We start from the raw sequence: 15,518 nt of genomic DNA, 5'->3' as shown, positions 1-15,518 counted from the left end.
CCAGTCCCAGGCCCTCCTCCCCTCCTGCTTCCCCTGAAGGCGGGTCCCAGCTGGAGGTGAAGCTGGTGCTGCTGTGGAAACACAACATGCGCATTGAGTACGTGGCTACTGCACCCTGGCCCCTGGAGCCTGAGGGCCCTCGAGGCACCCGGGTGGAAGTGACAATGGAAGGCGGTTATGACATCCTGCATGACGTGTCCTGCGCGCTGAGACAACCCATTCGCTCGCTGTATCGGACCCACGTTATCCGACGGTTCTGGAACACGCTGCAGAGGTAAGCAGGGTCGCCGCTTAGTGATGGAGGCCCCACTCGCTGTGTGGAGGGGCGGAGGTGTGAAAGCGGGGCTGGAGAGAGTCACCCTGAGCACTCGGGCTTGTGTCCAGACTCCCACGTGCCCCGGGGCTCCCCTCCCCTGACTCCCCAGAGGCCGGGGAGGCTCAGGGTGGCCCTTGCTGTGCAGCATTAACCAGACGGATCAGATGCTCGCCCACCTGCAGTCCTTCTCCTCCGTCCCGGAACACTTTACGCTGCCCGACAGCACCAAGAGCGGAGTGCCTCTCTTCTACATCCCACCCGGCTCCACCACCCCGGTGAGGGGGCCCTGACGCGCGTTCTCCCTGTCCTGTGCTCTCCCTCTGGAGCCCAGAACCACGTTCATTTTCCTCACCTCTCAAATCTGAGGCCCCCAAACCAGGACCCTGAACTTTAGCCGTCAGAGCCCCTTCCTCCCCACCCCCACCCCCCACCCCAGGGGAGGAAAGAGTCTCTAGAGAAAGCTGACCCTCCACGGATCACTGGAGTCCAGGGTCAAGAGTAGCAGAATGTCTCAGAAGTGGTCTCCCAGCCAGCTGCAAGCCCTTTCGCCATCTCCACACGCGCCCTCCAGCCTGCCCCGCACTTCCCGCCAGCCACAACTGCTGTGCTTCTCAAGGACTGTGGCTCCGTTTGTCTTTTGCCTTCTCCACACTTGGCCCCAGCTGTCAGCCTAGCACTGAGGGGCTGGGGGCTTATTCTACCCTCATGAGGGTATGAATCATACCCTCTTCCTGAGGTCCTGCCATCACTCAGAGGCTTTCCCCCAAAGTCAGTGATGGAAGTTCCATCCTGTGTCTGGATTCAGCTTTAAGAGGCCACGCTGCCTGTCCCTGGGCCCATTTGTCTTAATCTAGCCATTGGTCCCCAACCTTTCTGGCACCAGGGACTGGTTTTGTGGGACAATTTTTCCACAGACTGGGGTTTGAGGGAGTCGTTTTGGAATGATTCAAGTGCACTACATTTATTGCGCATTTTATTTCTTACTATTATTTCAACATTTCCAGCTCAGACCCTTAGGCATGAGATTCTAGAGGCTGGGGGCCCCTGACCTAGCCTTCCTATTGGAGGCAGTTTCTGCCTCTGTCCCAGGCGGGGCTGAAGGTTCCTTTAGCCCTACACCACTGCCGCCTCTGACCCCCCCGCCACCCCAGGCTCTGATGCCCTGCAGAGGTCATTCATGACCTCTTCGTGCCCCAGGTGCTGTCGCTTCAGCACAGTGGCTCCGACTCCTCCCATGCCCAGTTTGCTGCCTACTGGAAGCCGGTGCTGTCCATGGACGCGAACTCGTGGCAGCGCTGGCTGCACATGCATCGCCTGGTGCTCGTCCTGGAGCACGACACGTGGGTATCCCTGGTCGGGCCACAGCTGGGGTGGAGGAGCGGGGCGTGGGAGGGACGCGGAGTGACGGGGAAGGGAGGCAGTGGATGAGCCCGTACCGACTTGGCCAAGGAAAGCTCCAGCTGTCCTAGCCCTCCTGCTCTTGAGCCTCCAGACCCTCAGACAGGGCCTGGAAGAGAGAAGTAGCAGCCTGTCCCCCTCCCCCAGCCTGGGGCCGGGCCGGCTGACCTCACCGCACACCCTCTCCCCAGGCCCATCCCCAAGCACCTGCACACCCCGGGCAGCAACGGCCGATACAGCACCGTCCAGTGCAGGATCTCGCACTCCTCGCTGACCTCCCTGCTCCGTGACTGGAGCAGCTTCGTGCTAGTTGAGGGCTATTCCTATGTGAAGCTGCTCTCCAGGTGGGCGCGGTGATGTCCCCTCCTCCCCCCATCCCGTGTCTCTTCCTCTCACCCCAGACCCTCTCCCTCCTTCCTCCTAAACCCATCTTCTCCCAGCCGAGGGCTGCTCACGGACCCTCCATTTCTCCCCAGTGCCCCAGACCAGCCCCCCTCCTCCTTCTACATGGTCCGCATCATCTCCAAGGCCCCGTGCATGGTGCTCCGCCTGGGTTTCCTCATCGGCACACCAGCACAGGCTCGGCACAAGGTGAGCGGGGCCCCAGCTCACTCTCCGACCCACAAGCCCTGGAGTGTCAACAGGCTCCTTCTCCCCAGCACTCCCGGGGCCAGTCGAAGGAGGAGCCCCCCAGACCAATAAGCCGTGGGGCACCAGGCTCTCCTGCCTCGTCTGTGGACCCCTTCTGCATGTCCATAGCAGATGGGAGCAGGAGGTTGTGATCACAGTTTCCCCTCAGATTGTGTCGGACTTGCGGGAAGAAATCCTGCGCCTGCGTTTCCCCCACCGGGTTCAAAGCAAGGAGCCAACACCCAAGGTGAAACGAAAAGGGCTGGGGGGCACCGGTGGAGGCAACTCTCCCTCCAAGTCCCCCCCAACGCTGGGGCCACAGCAGGCCCTGTCTGACCGGCCCTGCCTTGTGGTCCTGCATAAGCCACTGGACAAGCTGCTCATCAGGTTGGTAGAGAGGGTGAGGACAGGCCAGGAACATGAGCTGGGCATGAGTAGAGGTCAATTGGGAATTGCCCTTGTTGCCCAGGTATGAGAAGCTGCCCCTGGACTACCGGGCACCCTTCTTGCTGACCCTGGAGCCACCGGGGCCACTGCCCTTGGTGTCAGGCCGCTCAGCCTCTTCTAGCCTGGCATCACTGTCCCGCTACCTGTACCACCAGCGCTGGCTCTGGAGCGTCCCGTCAGGACTGGCCCCTGCGCTGCCGCTCAGCGCCATTGCCCAGCTCCTTTCCATCCTCACTGAGTACGTCACTCAACCTACCGGACCACGGGGGGCAGGGAGGGAGCAAGCATCAACGCTGGGCTTGGATGCTGGCAGAAAGCCTAAGCCAGACATGGTCCCTCTCTCTGCCCTCATCTCTGAGGCCCCAGCTCTGCAGAAGAGCCAGCACAGAGCTGGCACGCTGCTCCCCTGCCCACCATCTTTCCCCACAACTTGGTGACTTTGGCCCCTGGTTCTCATTGGACCTGCTGCCCCTGAAGGACCAGTGGTTTGAACAGGGCCACCAGCAGACAAGTCTGCCTGGATGGCCACTGGAAAGTGGGCGTCTTAAGTGGCATCGGAAGCCAGGGGTTGTATGCTGAATGTCTCTCCCCATCTCATCCCGTCCCACTGCTGCTTCTCTGGGGCCTCAGAGTTCGGCTCTCGGAAGGGTTCCATTTCGCCTGCAGTGGGGAAGGCATCATCACCATGGTCCTGGAGCTCCCGATTCAGGTACGTGCCATCCCTCACATCCCACCAAGGTCCATCGTCATCTCAGGGCTCTGAGCGGGTTCGGCGCTGATGGAAACACTGCCTCACTGGGACCCTGTGGCCTGGGGCCAATCCCAGGAGTGTGGCGAGGGGCCTAAAGTTCTGAAGGCCAGGGCTGGGGTGGGTCTAAACTCTCCCCTCCTGTCTCAGAACGAGCCCCCGGGGCAGGCTGCAGCCGAGGAGAGGCACACGTGCGTGGTCCAGTACATCCTCTTCCCGCCTCATTCAACCTCCACCAAGGACAGGTGAGGCCCGACCCCCGGAGCCACTTTGCTCCAGTTCCCCTTCCCCCTACTGCGCCCTGAAGGTCTGTCTCCCAACCTTGAAAGTCAGGGCAGGGGATACTGTCTTTAGACGCTTCATGGGGCAGATACAGTGACAGAAGGCCGTGTGTGAATTGTGGCTGTCCCGTGAGCCCTGGCCTTCCCACCCTCTGTAGACCAACTCCTGACCAGGTGGTGGTGGGTTGGACTCTCCTTTCTTCCAGGCTTAGAGTCCTTCCTCCTTTAGCTTCTCAACAGATGATGACAACGATGTGGAGGTGGAGGCCCTGGAGGGGGACTCGGAACTCAACCTGGTCACCGAGGTGTGGGTGGAGCCACAGCATGGACGGGTGGGACCCGGCCCTGAGAGCTGGAGGCACCTCCAGGACTTGACGTACTGTGAGATCCCTCGAGCTGTGAGTGGCCTCGGAGGACCCCACCGTTCCCTAGTCCCCTGGGAGTAGCACAGCCTGATGGCTTCCTGGTCCCTCTCAGTCTCTGTGTTCTGAATGTCTGTGTTGGTGGGGCTTCCTTGAGAGCTGGAAGCTGGAGTTCACCCCTGCCCTCTGCTACTCCTCCCCTAGCTCCACCCTCGGGACGCTGCCTGCATAGGCTCCATGCTGAGCTTCGAGTACCTAATACAGCTCTGCCAGAGCAAGGAGTGGAGTCCCCTGCCCCTGGAGCCAAGGGTCTCTGCCGGTCAGTGGGGAGGGGCCTCTGGGCAGGAGCAGGGGAGGAGTGGGGAGAAGTCAGCTGCAGACGGGAACTCCAGGCCTCCCTGCGCTCGTCTCCCCCGCCCTTACCGCCCTCCCAGGATTGGACCAGGGAAGAGACGCCTGCGTCCACGAGATCCCTTTCCGTTTTGACCTCATGGGACTGTTGCCTCAGTGCCAGCAGCTCCAGATGTTCTTCCTCCTGCTTTCCAGAGGTGGGTGAACCTTGTGCCTAGAGAGCCGGCCAGCCAAGGGGTATTAGAGCACAGAAAGCAGATGAGTCTGCGAAGGAGCAGAGGGTGTCAGGGGCGGCGGCTGCAGGAGGGCCGGGCTGGCCGGGGCAGAGCCGGGGGCGCTGGGCAGCAGGAGGCCCTGGGTGCTGAGTGGAGTGTGTGTTGGGCAGAGCCAGAGGGCGTCCCTCCCGCCGAGGGGCCCTGTCCTGCCAATGACATGGTGCTGTGCCTGCTGCATGGCTGCCTGGGCCAGGAGCTGAGTGACCGGGAGCTCCCGCTGCCCGCCGCCGACCAGGCGGCCTTCCTGCGCGAGGTGCTTCGGCGGACCCGCCACAGTCCAGGTGAGCCCCCGCCTCTTTCCAGGCACCAGACTCTACAGAGCGGTTCCCGTCTGGGTTCTGGCCTCCCGTTTCCTGCATCTCAGAGCTCTGCTCTCCCATCCACCTCTACCTTCATTGTAGGTCCAGAGGGGCCACCAGTGGGGGACCCTGGGATCCTAAAGGATCAAGCAGGCAGCAGCGCCCAGGCCATCGGAGACCCCGGTCTTCCCAACCTGGTCAGCACTGGTGCATCGGGCCTTTCATCATGGTGACCTCCTGCCGTCCCCACATGTTCCTCCCCAGCTTTCTAAGTCTGGGCAGGCTCAGTGCCGCCCGCCACTGACAGGGTGCCGTCGTTCCTCTTGGTCGCCAGTGTTGCAAGCTGTCCCTGAGCGTGGAGTCTCGGGCAGAGGAAGGAAGTGGGCACTGGGTGGTCCCTTCAGGCGGCTCTGATTTTGCTTCTCTTGTACAGAGTCCAGGCCCTCCTGAAACTCCCGGGCCCGTCGGCTCTGCCCAGCCCCCTCAGTGGCGCTGCTATGCAAGGCTTGTGACCCCCCAGCATGTTTTTCTGACTTTCCTCCCCGCGACCTTCTCAGGTACTGACTGTTGACCTCTCCCACACATCCCCTCAGCTCCCTCACTGGCCCGCCAGGCGGCTCTGAGTTATGTCTCACTTTTCTTCTGCAGATGTCCTACATCTGGCTTCATATGGCCTAGAGGGACCCCCTCAAGAGGAGATGAGGCCTAAGTTTGAAGATTGGAACGGGGCCCCCAGCCCGAAAGATCTGGCAGAAACTGGGGTCACGGTGACAAAGTCCCAGGTCCCCACCCTCAGTGTCACCCCAGCCAGTGGTAAGTCTGCTGACTCTTAAGTCAGCTAAGCAGCAGCGGGAACGGGAACAGAGGGCTGGATGCCATGGGCTACCTCTTGCCCACAGACAGTGCCCAGAATCCAGGAGAGCTGAGCCCACCCTTCCGTCAGGACGTACCAGCTTACCCTGGGCGCCAGGCTTCACAGACAGAGGGTGCAGATGGGCCCCGGACCCGGTGTCCTGTCTACATCTATAGCTGTTCTCTGGAAGCATTGAGGGAGCAGATGATTGGCATGCAGCCCCCTCAGCCACCCCGAGATCTCGTCTTCCGGTGAGTGCCCTCTGTGTTGACCTGGGTCCTTTCCCCGCCCCCAGCCAACCATGGCCCCCAGCCATGGCTCAAGGGGAGAGACACACAAGTTGATGATCAGTGTCAGGAGCTCAGCTTCTTGGCCATGTCCTGCCTGCCCAGTGCTAGACTTCCTTCAGTGCATCAGCTGAAGTCTCTGGGCCGTCACTGCCTTTGGTAGGGACCTAGGGACAATCCACTGGAAGGTGGGGATGGTTGAGTGTGGGCTGTCACTGAGGGGAGCTGGCCAAGCCCTCTCTTTCCTTCCCTTCCTAGGACTCAGTTCCTCGACCAGCCTTCCCTCTCCTCAGCCTGGATGGAGCCCAGGCACAAGGGGGCAGCCAGCCACTGTGCCTTGCTACAGGAGCACGCACAGCGATGCTACGTCCGCGGTGAGTGCGACGCCGCGGCAAGGAGGAGCCCACTTTGCAGATGACGGCCATGGGGACTGGAGAGGTCCTCGCAGAGCTTGACCTCGTGGCCCCTTCTGCTTCCCCCAGGGCTGTTCCGGAGCTTGCAGCAAGCACAGAGTGTGACCTCGCAGGACCTGCTGATAGCAGTGGATGCCTGTGAGGAGCTGCTGCAGGAAATAGACATCACCCCCTTTCTGCTCGCACTGTGTGGCCACACTCGGGGTTTGCCTCATGCACCCCCAAGCCCTGGTCCTCTCAGCCCAGGGCTCTTCAGCAGCAGCATGGAGGAGGGCCCCGAGCCTCGGGAACGAGCTGTCCTGGCTTCTGAGTCCAGGTTGGGATGGTTCTTGAATGATGTATAAGGGGGCACACAGACGAAGCCCCTATAGCCTGGGGCCTCTTGCCCTGGGGAAGCGACCAGGCATGCTTGGTCACTGGTTTCCCACCTCCTGCCCAGGCTTCTGTCTCCCATTCAACATGGGCAGCAGTCTCCCTGTCTTACTCTCCTGGTTCTCCCAGCTTTCCTGTTTTGGTGTGGAGTGTTGAGCTAGGTTAGTGGTGGGGAGTTGCCAGTGGCCATCAGAGAAAGCAGAAGCTTGTCCGAGGACATCCAGATTGTAGTGATAATCCCCTAAACTGCTGAGTCTCAGACAGAAACTGTTGAGTGAGAGAGGCAGGCAGGCAGACAGCTGTGTGTCTGGTGTCTGCAGGGGTCAACACTGGGGGAACGGAAGGAGCAGAGGGCTGAGTACACTGGTGGTGCCCAGTTCCCTCTCTGGAGGTCTGCATCCCCCACCTTTCATGCCCCCCAGATGAGTGCACTTTTCCCACCAAACCTTGCTTCTCCACCTGGGTCTCTCTTCCACGATGAATGACCTCTCCCTCCACCTGCTGAAAGCCAGGAATCAGCCTTACTCACTCTGTTGCACAGAAATGTCCAGCCACCAAGCAATATGGCGGTTAGAGCGGAGACGGGTGGGTGGGTTCTCCCGCCCTCTCCTGCGAGCGTCCTGTGCTCAGCACCCTTCTGAGAGGCGGAGGCAGACCATCGTGTGCTGCTCCCACTTGGGAAGCAGGCTCCTCTAGGACGCAATGCTTCCTAACACTTCACTACCCCCCACCCTGCTCAGCATAGAGACCGAGGACCTAAGCGAGCCTGAGTTTCAGAGCACCCGTGTCCCTGGGCATCCAGACCCGGGCCTGGAGATCTCTCTGACAGATGTCTGCCAGCTCAGAGGAGAGGCCCATGATGCTCTTCACAGCCTCATCCAGGTGAGGGCAGAGAGACAGAGCCCTGGCTGGGCAGTGGTCCCTCATGGTTGGGGGTGTGTAAGCTCAGCCAAATAGCAGCTGACATCGTAGCCTTCTAACCCCAAACAGGAGAAGTTCCTGGAGATCAGCAGTCTCCACTTCCGCACCGTGCCCTCCAACCCCCACTACTTCTTCTATTGCCCTCCATCCAGCAGGCGTGAGGTGAGCGGCCATCTCCCTTACCTCCCTCCCTCCCTCCCTCCCCACAGCCTGTAGCCCCTGAAAGCCTGCTTGGCCCACCCAGATCCTCCTGATCCCTGATGCTTGGTCCCCTGAGGCCCCACCTCAGGTCAAGCTGTCCCCTTCTCTTGCCCAGGATGAGGGCCCCCGGGACACAGTCGACAGAAAAGTCAGTGACTTGGAGTTTTCAGAGGCTGAGCTCATGGGAGAGGAAGGTACATAGGCCAGTGGGTACAGGGGTAAAGGCTGCTTCCAGCCAGCATCCAGGGCCTCCGCCGCCAGCCTCTCCTGTTGACCACGTGACATGTGTCTCCAGGAGACGCATCTGCCTGCTGCGTGGTCACCGAGAGTGACCCAGAGCTGGAAGTGGAGTACCGCGAGAGCCGTGAACCAGACCTGGGGCCTGCTGGGCTGGACTGTGCCTCGCTGTCAGATGCAGACACCGTGAACCCGGACGAAGACTCCTTCAGTATCCTGGGGGGCGACTCCCCCACGGGGCCTGAGAGCCTGGCGCATGACCTACCGCCGCTCTTCCTGCACCTCACGTGCTCCGTGCGGCTGCGTGGCCAGCACAGCTCAGTACCTGTGTGCAGCCTGCCCACCTGCCTGGGTGAGTCTAGAGGTCCCCAGGGGAGGGCCATAGGACCTGGTCCAGCCTGCCTGCCTGTCTGGGGGTGGGAGAGAGCCTCTGGGTATAACTCTTTAGCCCTAGACACTTGGAATCTGTGCTTGTCCCAGGGCTCCAGTGACCCCTAACCTCCCCCCTCTCCCAGGCCAGGTGCTTTCTAGCCTGGAGGGCCCCCCTATTGGAGGCCGAGTTGCTCTGCGGGACCTCAGTGTCACTCTGGACGTCTTTGTGCTGACCTTGCCCCTGGAAGTGGAGCTTCCCCCGACCTCAGATCCTCAGCACCACCGGTGTGGCAGCAAGTTTGGTGGGGGATCTGGGGCCTTGGGATCCTTAATGGGAACCATTAAGGAGTTTAGGGGTGCCTGGGGACCAAAGGTACCTTAAGGATTCCAAGAAAGGATTGCGGAGGAGGCCTTGGGAGGATGATAGGTGCTGACCTTTGATCTTTGCTCCTGTTCTGTTCAGGTCAACTTCTGAAAGCAGTGCGTCCTTCCCACGGTCCCCAGGGCAGCCATCCGATGATGGGCTGGGGCCCCCACTTCCACCTCCAGGAGAAGACAGGTATTTCCTGTCTCCCTCTTAGACTTCCTTGCTCCCCATTGGTTTTTGTCCTCTGGAAACCAGTATGTAAACCTTTCTTCCAATTAGGCACCCAGGACTGTCTAATTTGGCCACACCCCACAGACTGGCTGTTGAGACGACCATGAGTGAGGTGAGGGCCTTCCCTCCCCCAGCCTAAGTAACCACCCCTCAGCACTGTAACTGACACCCTTTCCATCAGATGGTGACATAAGACACCCCCTTTATTCTGGGGTCCAGTGAGGCCTGTCCCAGTCTGTGAGGCAGAGTCTCTTCCAGTGTCTTCTGATAGAGGAGTACAGTGATGCCCCAGTCGGCGTGGGGGGTGCCCCTCACCACTCCCTGCATCGCTCTCTGACTGTAGATCCGCTGGCTGCTGGAGGATGAGATGGTGGGGGCGCTCCGAAGAGGGGGCATCCCCCAGAGCCCAGCCCTGCACCGCGCAGCCGCCCACATCCACAGCTCACCCGGACGCTCCACCTGCCTGCGCCAAACGCTGCCCCTGAGTTTTGTGTTTGGGCCAGAGCGTTCTCTCACACAGTTTAAGGAGGTATGCTGCCCTCGAGACGCTCCCTGGTCACCCTGGGGCCCGTCCTTCCCCAGGCTGCATGGATAGAACCAGAAGGCCCTCTCTCGGTTGGAGTCCACCTCCTCACCCTGTGGTCTGACTCTGACCCCATGCCTGGCAGCTCACCCTTGCCCCCGGGCCTGTTGAGTCTTGGGCGAGTCACTGAGCCTTTTCATCACAACGGGGATGCTAGCTTGTGCTTCACCGGCTACTTGTGAGGGGTCTGATGAGGAAGTGTGGGGCCCACCAGTAGGGAGAGCTGCTCCTGCCTAACCTCTGCCTGGCTCCTGCTCCCTAGGAGTTCCGCCGCCTCCACCTCCCTGGTCATGTTCTTCTTGAGGACCCTGACAGTGGCTTCTTCTTTGTGGCAGTGGGCCAACAGCCAGGTGGGTCCCACAGGGAGCTTGGGACTTCCCCGGCCTGGGCTTGGCGCAGCCAGGAGGACAGGGCTGAAGGCCTTGAAGGGGAGGTGAGTCTTGCCTGGGCTGACCTGTGAAAGGAGCGGGTGGTGGTGGAAGTATGGGGCTGTGCTCCAACCTGACCTCCTGACCCTCAGGCCCTGACAGCCAGCCCCCAAGCCCCTGGCTCCCCAGAGGATTCTCAGAGCCCCCTGCTCATCAGTCTGCCCAACCTGCCCCAGGGAGGTAAGAGAGGACTTGCACCTCCCTGGCCCTGCACCCATGTTCAGAAAGCGTCCTTGGCAGGATCGAGAGAGGCTCCAGGCTTTCCCTTCTCTTCCCAGGGAGCCAGCCTGGGCCCAGCCGGGGACTCAGTCTCATGTCCAGTCAGGGCAGTGTGGACTCGGACCACCTAGGTAAGTTGGAGCAGAGCAGGGAAGACCAAGCTGATGGGAAGTGGACTCAGGGCCGCATAGTGAAAGGTCTGGGCAGGTCCATCAGTAGGGACTAACCCAGGGGGGCCCACCAAGCTGATGCATTTGGGGCTCACATGAGCCTAAGGGTAAGGTCGAACTTGAGCATGTTTGACACAGGTTACGATGGTGGCAGCAGTGGCTCAGACAGTGAGGGTCCCAGTGAGACCCCAGGGGAGAAGCCCCCTTTCATGTTGCGGACCCCACCCGGGCCTCCACCTCCACAGCCTTCGCTCGTAGGCCTCCCTGGACCCTGCCTGCCTGACTTCTGGCTCATTGTCCGGGTGCTGCAGGACCGTGTGGAAGTGTACGCACATGCGAGGTAAGGAAAAGCTGGGCCTGCACCCTGACGCCGACGTTAGCCTCTCCCTGGTCCCACAACTCCCCTCTTCAGTGTTGTTAGAAGGCTAGACTTGGGACTCAGGTTTTGGGTAGGGATCTGACTTGTGCTCTGAGGTTGGGGGCTCCTGACCACTTCCCACAGGTTGTAACAAAGCGTATCACTCCGCTCTTCTAATGGAGTTGAAAAGCTGATGAGGATTTTGGCTCCTAGCCAAGCATTAAGAGAATCTATAGTTCACAGCAGCTCAGGAGCTGTAGGCATATAAAAATAAGGGATAATAGGTAGTATTTAACAAGTACTTGCCATGTGGCAGGCACTGTGCTGCTTGTTATATGGATCACTCATCTGTAACATACCTGCGAAGTATTATTATCCTTACGGTCAGAATGAAGAAACTCCAGCACACATAGGCTATATTATGCTTGCTCAAGGTCCCACTTAGTAAGCAGCAGCGTCATACTTAGGCATCTCTAATCATGGGGGTGGGCATGTTAAGAGAAGGGAGGCCCACCATTCTGACAAAGAAGATCGGAGGATAAAGAAGAGGTGAACTACATGAGGGAAACCTCAGGTGGTACCTACGTGGAGGCTGTGAGGCCAGCCTGGAGCCCAGACTTCCAGAATTGCTGTTGAGAATTCCATCTTTCCTAGTTCCCTTCACATTTACTTCGCCTTGTCCAGTCCTCCTTCCTTTCCCTCCTCTTGGTCCTTCCTCCCATGACCCCCTCCCGCCTCTCCCGCCCCACTGCAATTCTGTGTCTGATGTATCCTCCCCAGGAGCCTGATTCGGGAGGATGGGGGGCCAGGCACCGAGTGTCGCCACCTGCAGCAGCTCCTGGTGAGGCGAGTTGGGGAGATCTGCAGGGAGGTCAACCAGGTAAGGGGCAGGGCTCTCCAGGCATGGGATGCAGCCCAGATAAGGAAGGAGTTTCTAGGAACTTGACTTTCGGAGGCTGTTGATCCAACTTGGACATTTTCTTTGACCCTTAGTTACTGGGATGCTATTACTCCCCTGTGTCCTTACAACCTGAGGAGCTCTCCCAACCCACCCCCAGAGTGGGTTACTCTCTCATTCCCTTCCAGTGACTGTGAGATGCTCCCTCTCATTGCACTCAGCTAGCATTAGGGATGAGATAATGAATTAAGACAGAGGGAAGCTTATGTCAAATGGGGAGAGATGGATATGAAACCACTAAAGCACACAAATTATTTCCGCTGCAATTGTGAAGGCTTCTGCAGAGGAAAAGCAGAGACTGTGAGAACACTTAACAGGGATCTGACCATCTGCAGTGTCAGGGAAAGCTGGGAAGAAGAGATTTTTAAGCTGAGATCTGAAGGGCAGTAAATAGATTCTGGCAAAGAGGAGGGACAGATGTCCCTCACTGGCTGCAGCACCCAGAGCCCAGTGACTGTCAGACACCATCTCTGAGCTCCCAGTGATTACTGATGCTCTTTTTGACCTCCGACCCCCAGTGATAATGGGCATTCTCTCTAGCCTTTGATCACCCCCTCCACCACCACCAGCAGTGTATGCGGGAGTATTTCAGTTCCCTGAGAGCTGGTTCCTTCTTCTCTCAGCGGCTGCTTCTTCAGGACCTGCACGACAGTCATGTGTGCAACTCTCTTCTGGTGGCTGAGAGCGAAGAAGACCTGTGGCGTAGCGAGACCCCCTTCCACTCCCGTCAGCGGGTACCACTGCCCAGCGATGGTGAGTCCCACTCAGGAGCCTTCCTTTACCGAAGACTGCTGAGAAGCTGGGGGAGGACTGAGTCACTCACCATTACTTGGTCCTCAGTGCCAGGTAATACAGTGGAGAAGAGGACTGAAAAGGATCACCAGGTTTGGCTGCCACGGGGTCATCAGTGGCTAGTGAAAGTGCTTTCAGTGGAGACAGGAGTAGGAAACCAGAGGAAGTGGAAACATGAAAGGATATTAAGCTGGAGGAGCCGGGAGGCACTCCTCTTTCAAGTCGCCTGGCAATGAAGGGAGAAGCAAATAGATCCGGCAGAAACTAAAGGAAGGTGGGAGGCAAGGCAGGAATTTAAAATAAGGTGGAGACTTGAACATGTTTCTGTTCCATGGGAAAGAGCCAGCAGAGGGGGCACCGTTGAAGAATACAGGAGAGAAGGGACATGGAGCAGGCGCCGCTGTGACCTGTCTTCCTAAGGGCATGCTCTACTGGCCCTGCCTTGTTTTCTGAAATGACCATCTCGCCCCTGCTGGGTGATGGCCGGGGCCAAGGAAAGGGCAGGGGGTGGTGGACAAGTAGGCCAGGTCACAGGCGAGAAGCCCGGAGGGGTGGAGCCTGAGTGCCCATAGGATTTTCCCTCTGATTGGCTGTCCCTCCGGACAGGCAGGCACAGAAACCTTTGGGGTTAGAAAACACATGATCATCTACTTGAGATGGGAATCAAAATCTCCACACTTCTGCTCCCTTCTCTTATTCCTCATGACCTCTCACCCCAGCTCACAGGAAAAAGCCAGATTGTGCCATTCCTTTGCCGTTTTCCCTCAGTTCTAAAAGTCATGTCAGATCACGCCTTATCTTTAACATGCTTGGCAAGTCTGTAGACAAATGTTGCTAACAGCTACGGGAGAGCGCGTCTCTCAGCACGTCCTGGGATGTGTTCCATATCAAAGCAGAATCCCCGTAATTGATGGACTTCCCAGGGTTTAGAAGACATCTTCTGCAAATTGAGTATGAGCTGCAACCGCCAAGCGCTCCTTCCCAGTGGCTCCCAGCAGCCCAGGATGTGAGACTAGTCGGAGCCCAGACCCAGCCCTTCCTCATTTTAGTCTTTCCATATGGTTTCGCTGAAACCCTTAGTAACCAGCATTCCAGTCCAGACTGTGCAGCCCCCTGGGTGTCCTGTACACTGCTCACATCTTAGAGCAGCTTCTGTGGGAAACCAGATTGCCACCTTGACCTACTGGAAGGTTCCTCATCAACCTGGAAGGGGTCGGTCAAGGCCGTGGGCTGCAGCCACAGTCTTGCAAAGAGCCACCCAACCCTTCGGGTTTTCTGGGCTAGCTGTCCTCCAGAGCAAAGGGCGTAGTGTCGCCCCTGCCGTAGGGGTATGTGAGCAGTCACACACGTTCTGTTTTCGTGGGGTGTGTATTATTATTGCACTGCCCAATGAGTACATGAGTAGGATATGTTCTATATTAGATTCCGACAGGCTCAGAGTGTCCTGGCAGCATCCCCAGGACTATGCTTTGCCTTTCCTGATACCTCTTCTTAGCTCCTTCTCCATGTCTTCCTGAGATAGTTCTGAAAACCTCTGTGCTATGACCTGTCTTCCTAAGAGCTTATCTTAATACCCAAAGTGACCGTCTTTCCCCCCACAGAGCGATCGGCCAGAGGAGTCGTGGGTTGGGGACAGGTAGGCCAGTTCACAGGTGAGAAGTCTGAGGGCAGAGGGCTGTGTCCTGTTTCTGATCCACCATCTCCCGTCCCCCAGATTATGCTGCCGATGAGAGCTGTGGGCCCCGAGGGTACCTGGCCGCCACGATGCAGTTTGTCCCTGGCCATTTCTCCTGTGACGTCGTATGGGGAACCGTGATTCGAGTCCACTCACGCCTCAAAATGGGACCCAGCATGGGCGTCTCTCGGGGTATGTGATTGGCATGAGAGGGCAGGTGGAGTGTAGCGGGGTCAGGGGTGGGGGTGGGGAATCTGGAAAAAAGAGTTTTCTAAACCCAGGTTCCCCCTACAGCCATCCAGGCCCTACGCTCTGTGCTTAATGCCTTCTCTGTGGTGAACCGGAAGAACATGTTTGTTTATCAGGAGCGAGCAACAAAAGCTGTGTACTACCTGCGGTATGTGGGTCCTGGGAAGCCGGGCTACAGCCTGGGGCAGTGGAGGAGCTGTGGTCCAAAGCCCTCCCGTGCCACTCTCTCCCAGGCTCCTGGAGACGTCCTGCAGTGAGCGGCCGTGGGACAGTGATGCCCTGCCCCCGTCCCTTGCTCTGTCCCGAAGCCAGGAGCCCATCTGTTCCGAGGAAGCCTCGGCATGTATCCCCCACTCCCCGATTGCCCCGTGCTCCTGCAGACTTTGCTCCCTGGAGCCAGGCCCTGACCACAGTGTCCCTGCAGGGTCCTCGTTCTCCCCTGGACATGGCGTCCAGCCGCAGTTCCGATGCTGCTCGTCCTGTGGGCCAAGTGGACAGACATATCCAGCTGCTGGTGCATGGCGTGGGGCAGGCAGGTGAGGGGAGTGGCCAGATGTGGTTCCACAGTTGTCTGGGACTTCTTACACTAGCTCCGGGCATCTCTCGAGCAGGAGCTGGGTGGGAAAGGACAGGCTCCTGGGATGTTGAAGGGTAGGACCTATAGCTGGCTAAAATGCAGCCAGACGTCTAAACTGACTGAATATGTGGATAGATGGTGGTCCCAT

The 15,518-nt window shown here is 58.8% G+C and overlaps 1 protein-coding gene across 2 annotated transcripts in view; it reads left to right on the top strand.

Moving 5' to 3' along the window:
- The window catches only part of SZT2 (SZT2 subunit of KICSTOR complex), a 51,914-nt gene that overhangs the window by 21,874 nt on the left and 14,522 nt on the right, over window positions 1–15,518 (top strand). For both annotated transcript variants that reach the window (XM_061412232.1, XM_061412233.1), the window contains 37 exons: window positions 40–274; window positions 462–591; window positions 1,514–1,656; window positions 1,906–2,058; window positions 2,191–2,305; window positions 2,514–2,731; window positions 2,814–3,029; window positions 3,422–3,500; window positions 3,690–3,784; window positions 4,050–4,218; window positions 4,387–4,501; window positions 4,617–4,730; window positions 4,919–5,089; window positions 5,210–5,304; window positions 5,541–5,664; window positions 5,756–5,920; window positions 6,007–6,211; window positions 6,506–6,621; window positions 6,730–6,976; window positions 7,773–7,914; window positions 8,023–8,115; window positions 8,270–8,348; window positions 8,450–8,743; window positions 8,907–9,048; window positions 9,227–9,322; window positions 9,410–9,473; window positions 9,705–9,890; window positions 10,207–10,377; window positions 10,465–10,552; window positions 10,651–10,722; window positions 10,900–11,101; window positions 11,900–11,999; window positions 12,701–12,830; window positions 14,584–14,736; window positions 14,839–14,941; window positions 15,027–15,132; window positions 15,218–15,329. In XM_061412232.1, coding sequence (XP_061268216.1) covers window positions 40–274; window positions 462–591; window positions 1,514–1,656; window positions 1,906–2,058; window positions 2,191–2,305; window positions 2,514–2,731; window positions 2,814–3,029; window positions 3,422–3,500; window positions 3,690–3,784; window positions 4,050–4,218; window positions 4,387–4,501; window positions 4,617–4,730; window positions 4,919–5,089; window positions 5,210–5,304; window positions 5,541–5,664; window positions 5,756–5,920; window positions 6,007–6,211; window positions 6,506–6,621; window positions 6,730–6,976; window positions 7,773–7,914; window positions 8,023–8,115; window positions 8,270–8,348; window positions 8,450–8,743; window positions 8,907–9,048; window positions 9,227–9,322; window positions 9,410–9,473; window positions 9,705–9,890; window positions 10,207–10,377; window positions 10,465–10,552; window positions 10,651–10,722; window positions 10,900–11,101; window positions 11,900–11,999; window positions 12,701–12,830; window positions 14,584–14,736; window positions 14,839–14,941; window positions 15,027–15,132; window positions 15,218–15,329 — 5,238 coding nt within the window. The remainder of the gene's footprint in view (window positions 1–39; window positions 275–461; window positions 592–1,513; window positions 1,657–1,905; window positions 2,059–2,190; window positions 2,306–2,513; window positions 2,732–2,813; window positions 3,030–3,421; window positions 3,501–3,689; window positions 3,785–4,049; window positions 4,219–4,386; window positions 4,502–4,616; window positions 4,731–4,918; window positions 5,090–5,209; window positions 5,305–5,540; window positions 5,665–5,755; window positions 5,921–6,006; window positions 6,212–6,505; window positions 6,622–6,729; window positions 6,977–7,772; window positions 7,915–8,022; window positions 8,116–8,269; window positions 8,349–8,449; window positions 8,744–8,906; window positions 9,049–9,226; window positions 9,323–9,409; window positions 9,474–9,704; window positions 9,891–10,206; window positions 10,378–10,464; window positions 10,553–10,650; window positions 10,723–10,899; window positions 11,102–11,899; window positions 12,000–12,700; window positions 12,831–14,583; window positions 14,737–14,838; window positions 14,942–15,026; window positions 15,133–15,217; window positions 15,330–15,518) is intronic.

Source organism: Bos javanicus, chromosome 3 (assembly GCF_032452875.1).
Source record: "Bos javanicus breed banteng chromosome 3, ARS-OSU_banteng_1.0, whole genome shotgun sequence".
In the NCBI taxonomy this organism is placed as follows: domain Eukaryota; kingdom Metazoa; phylum Chordata; class Mammalia; order Artiodactyla; family Bovidae; genus Bos; species Bos javanicus.
Note: the sequence above shows the minus strand (reverse complement) of the source record. Positions and strands in the feature narration are given on the sequence as shown.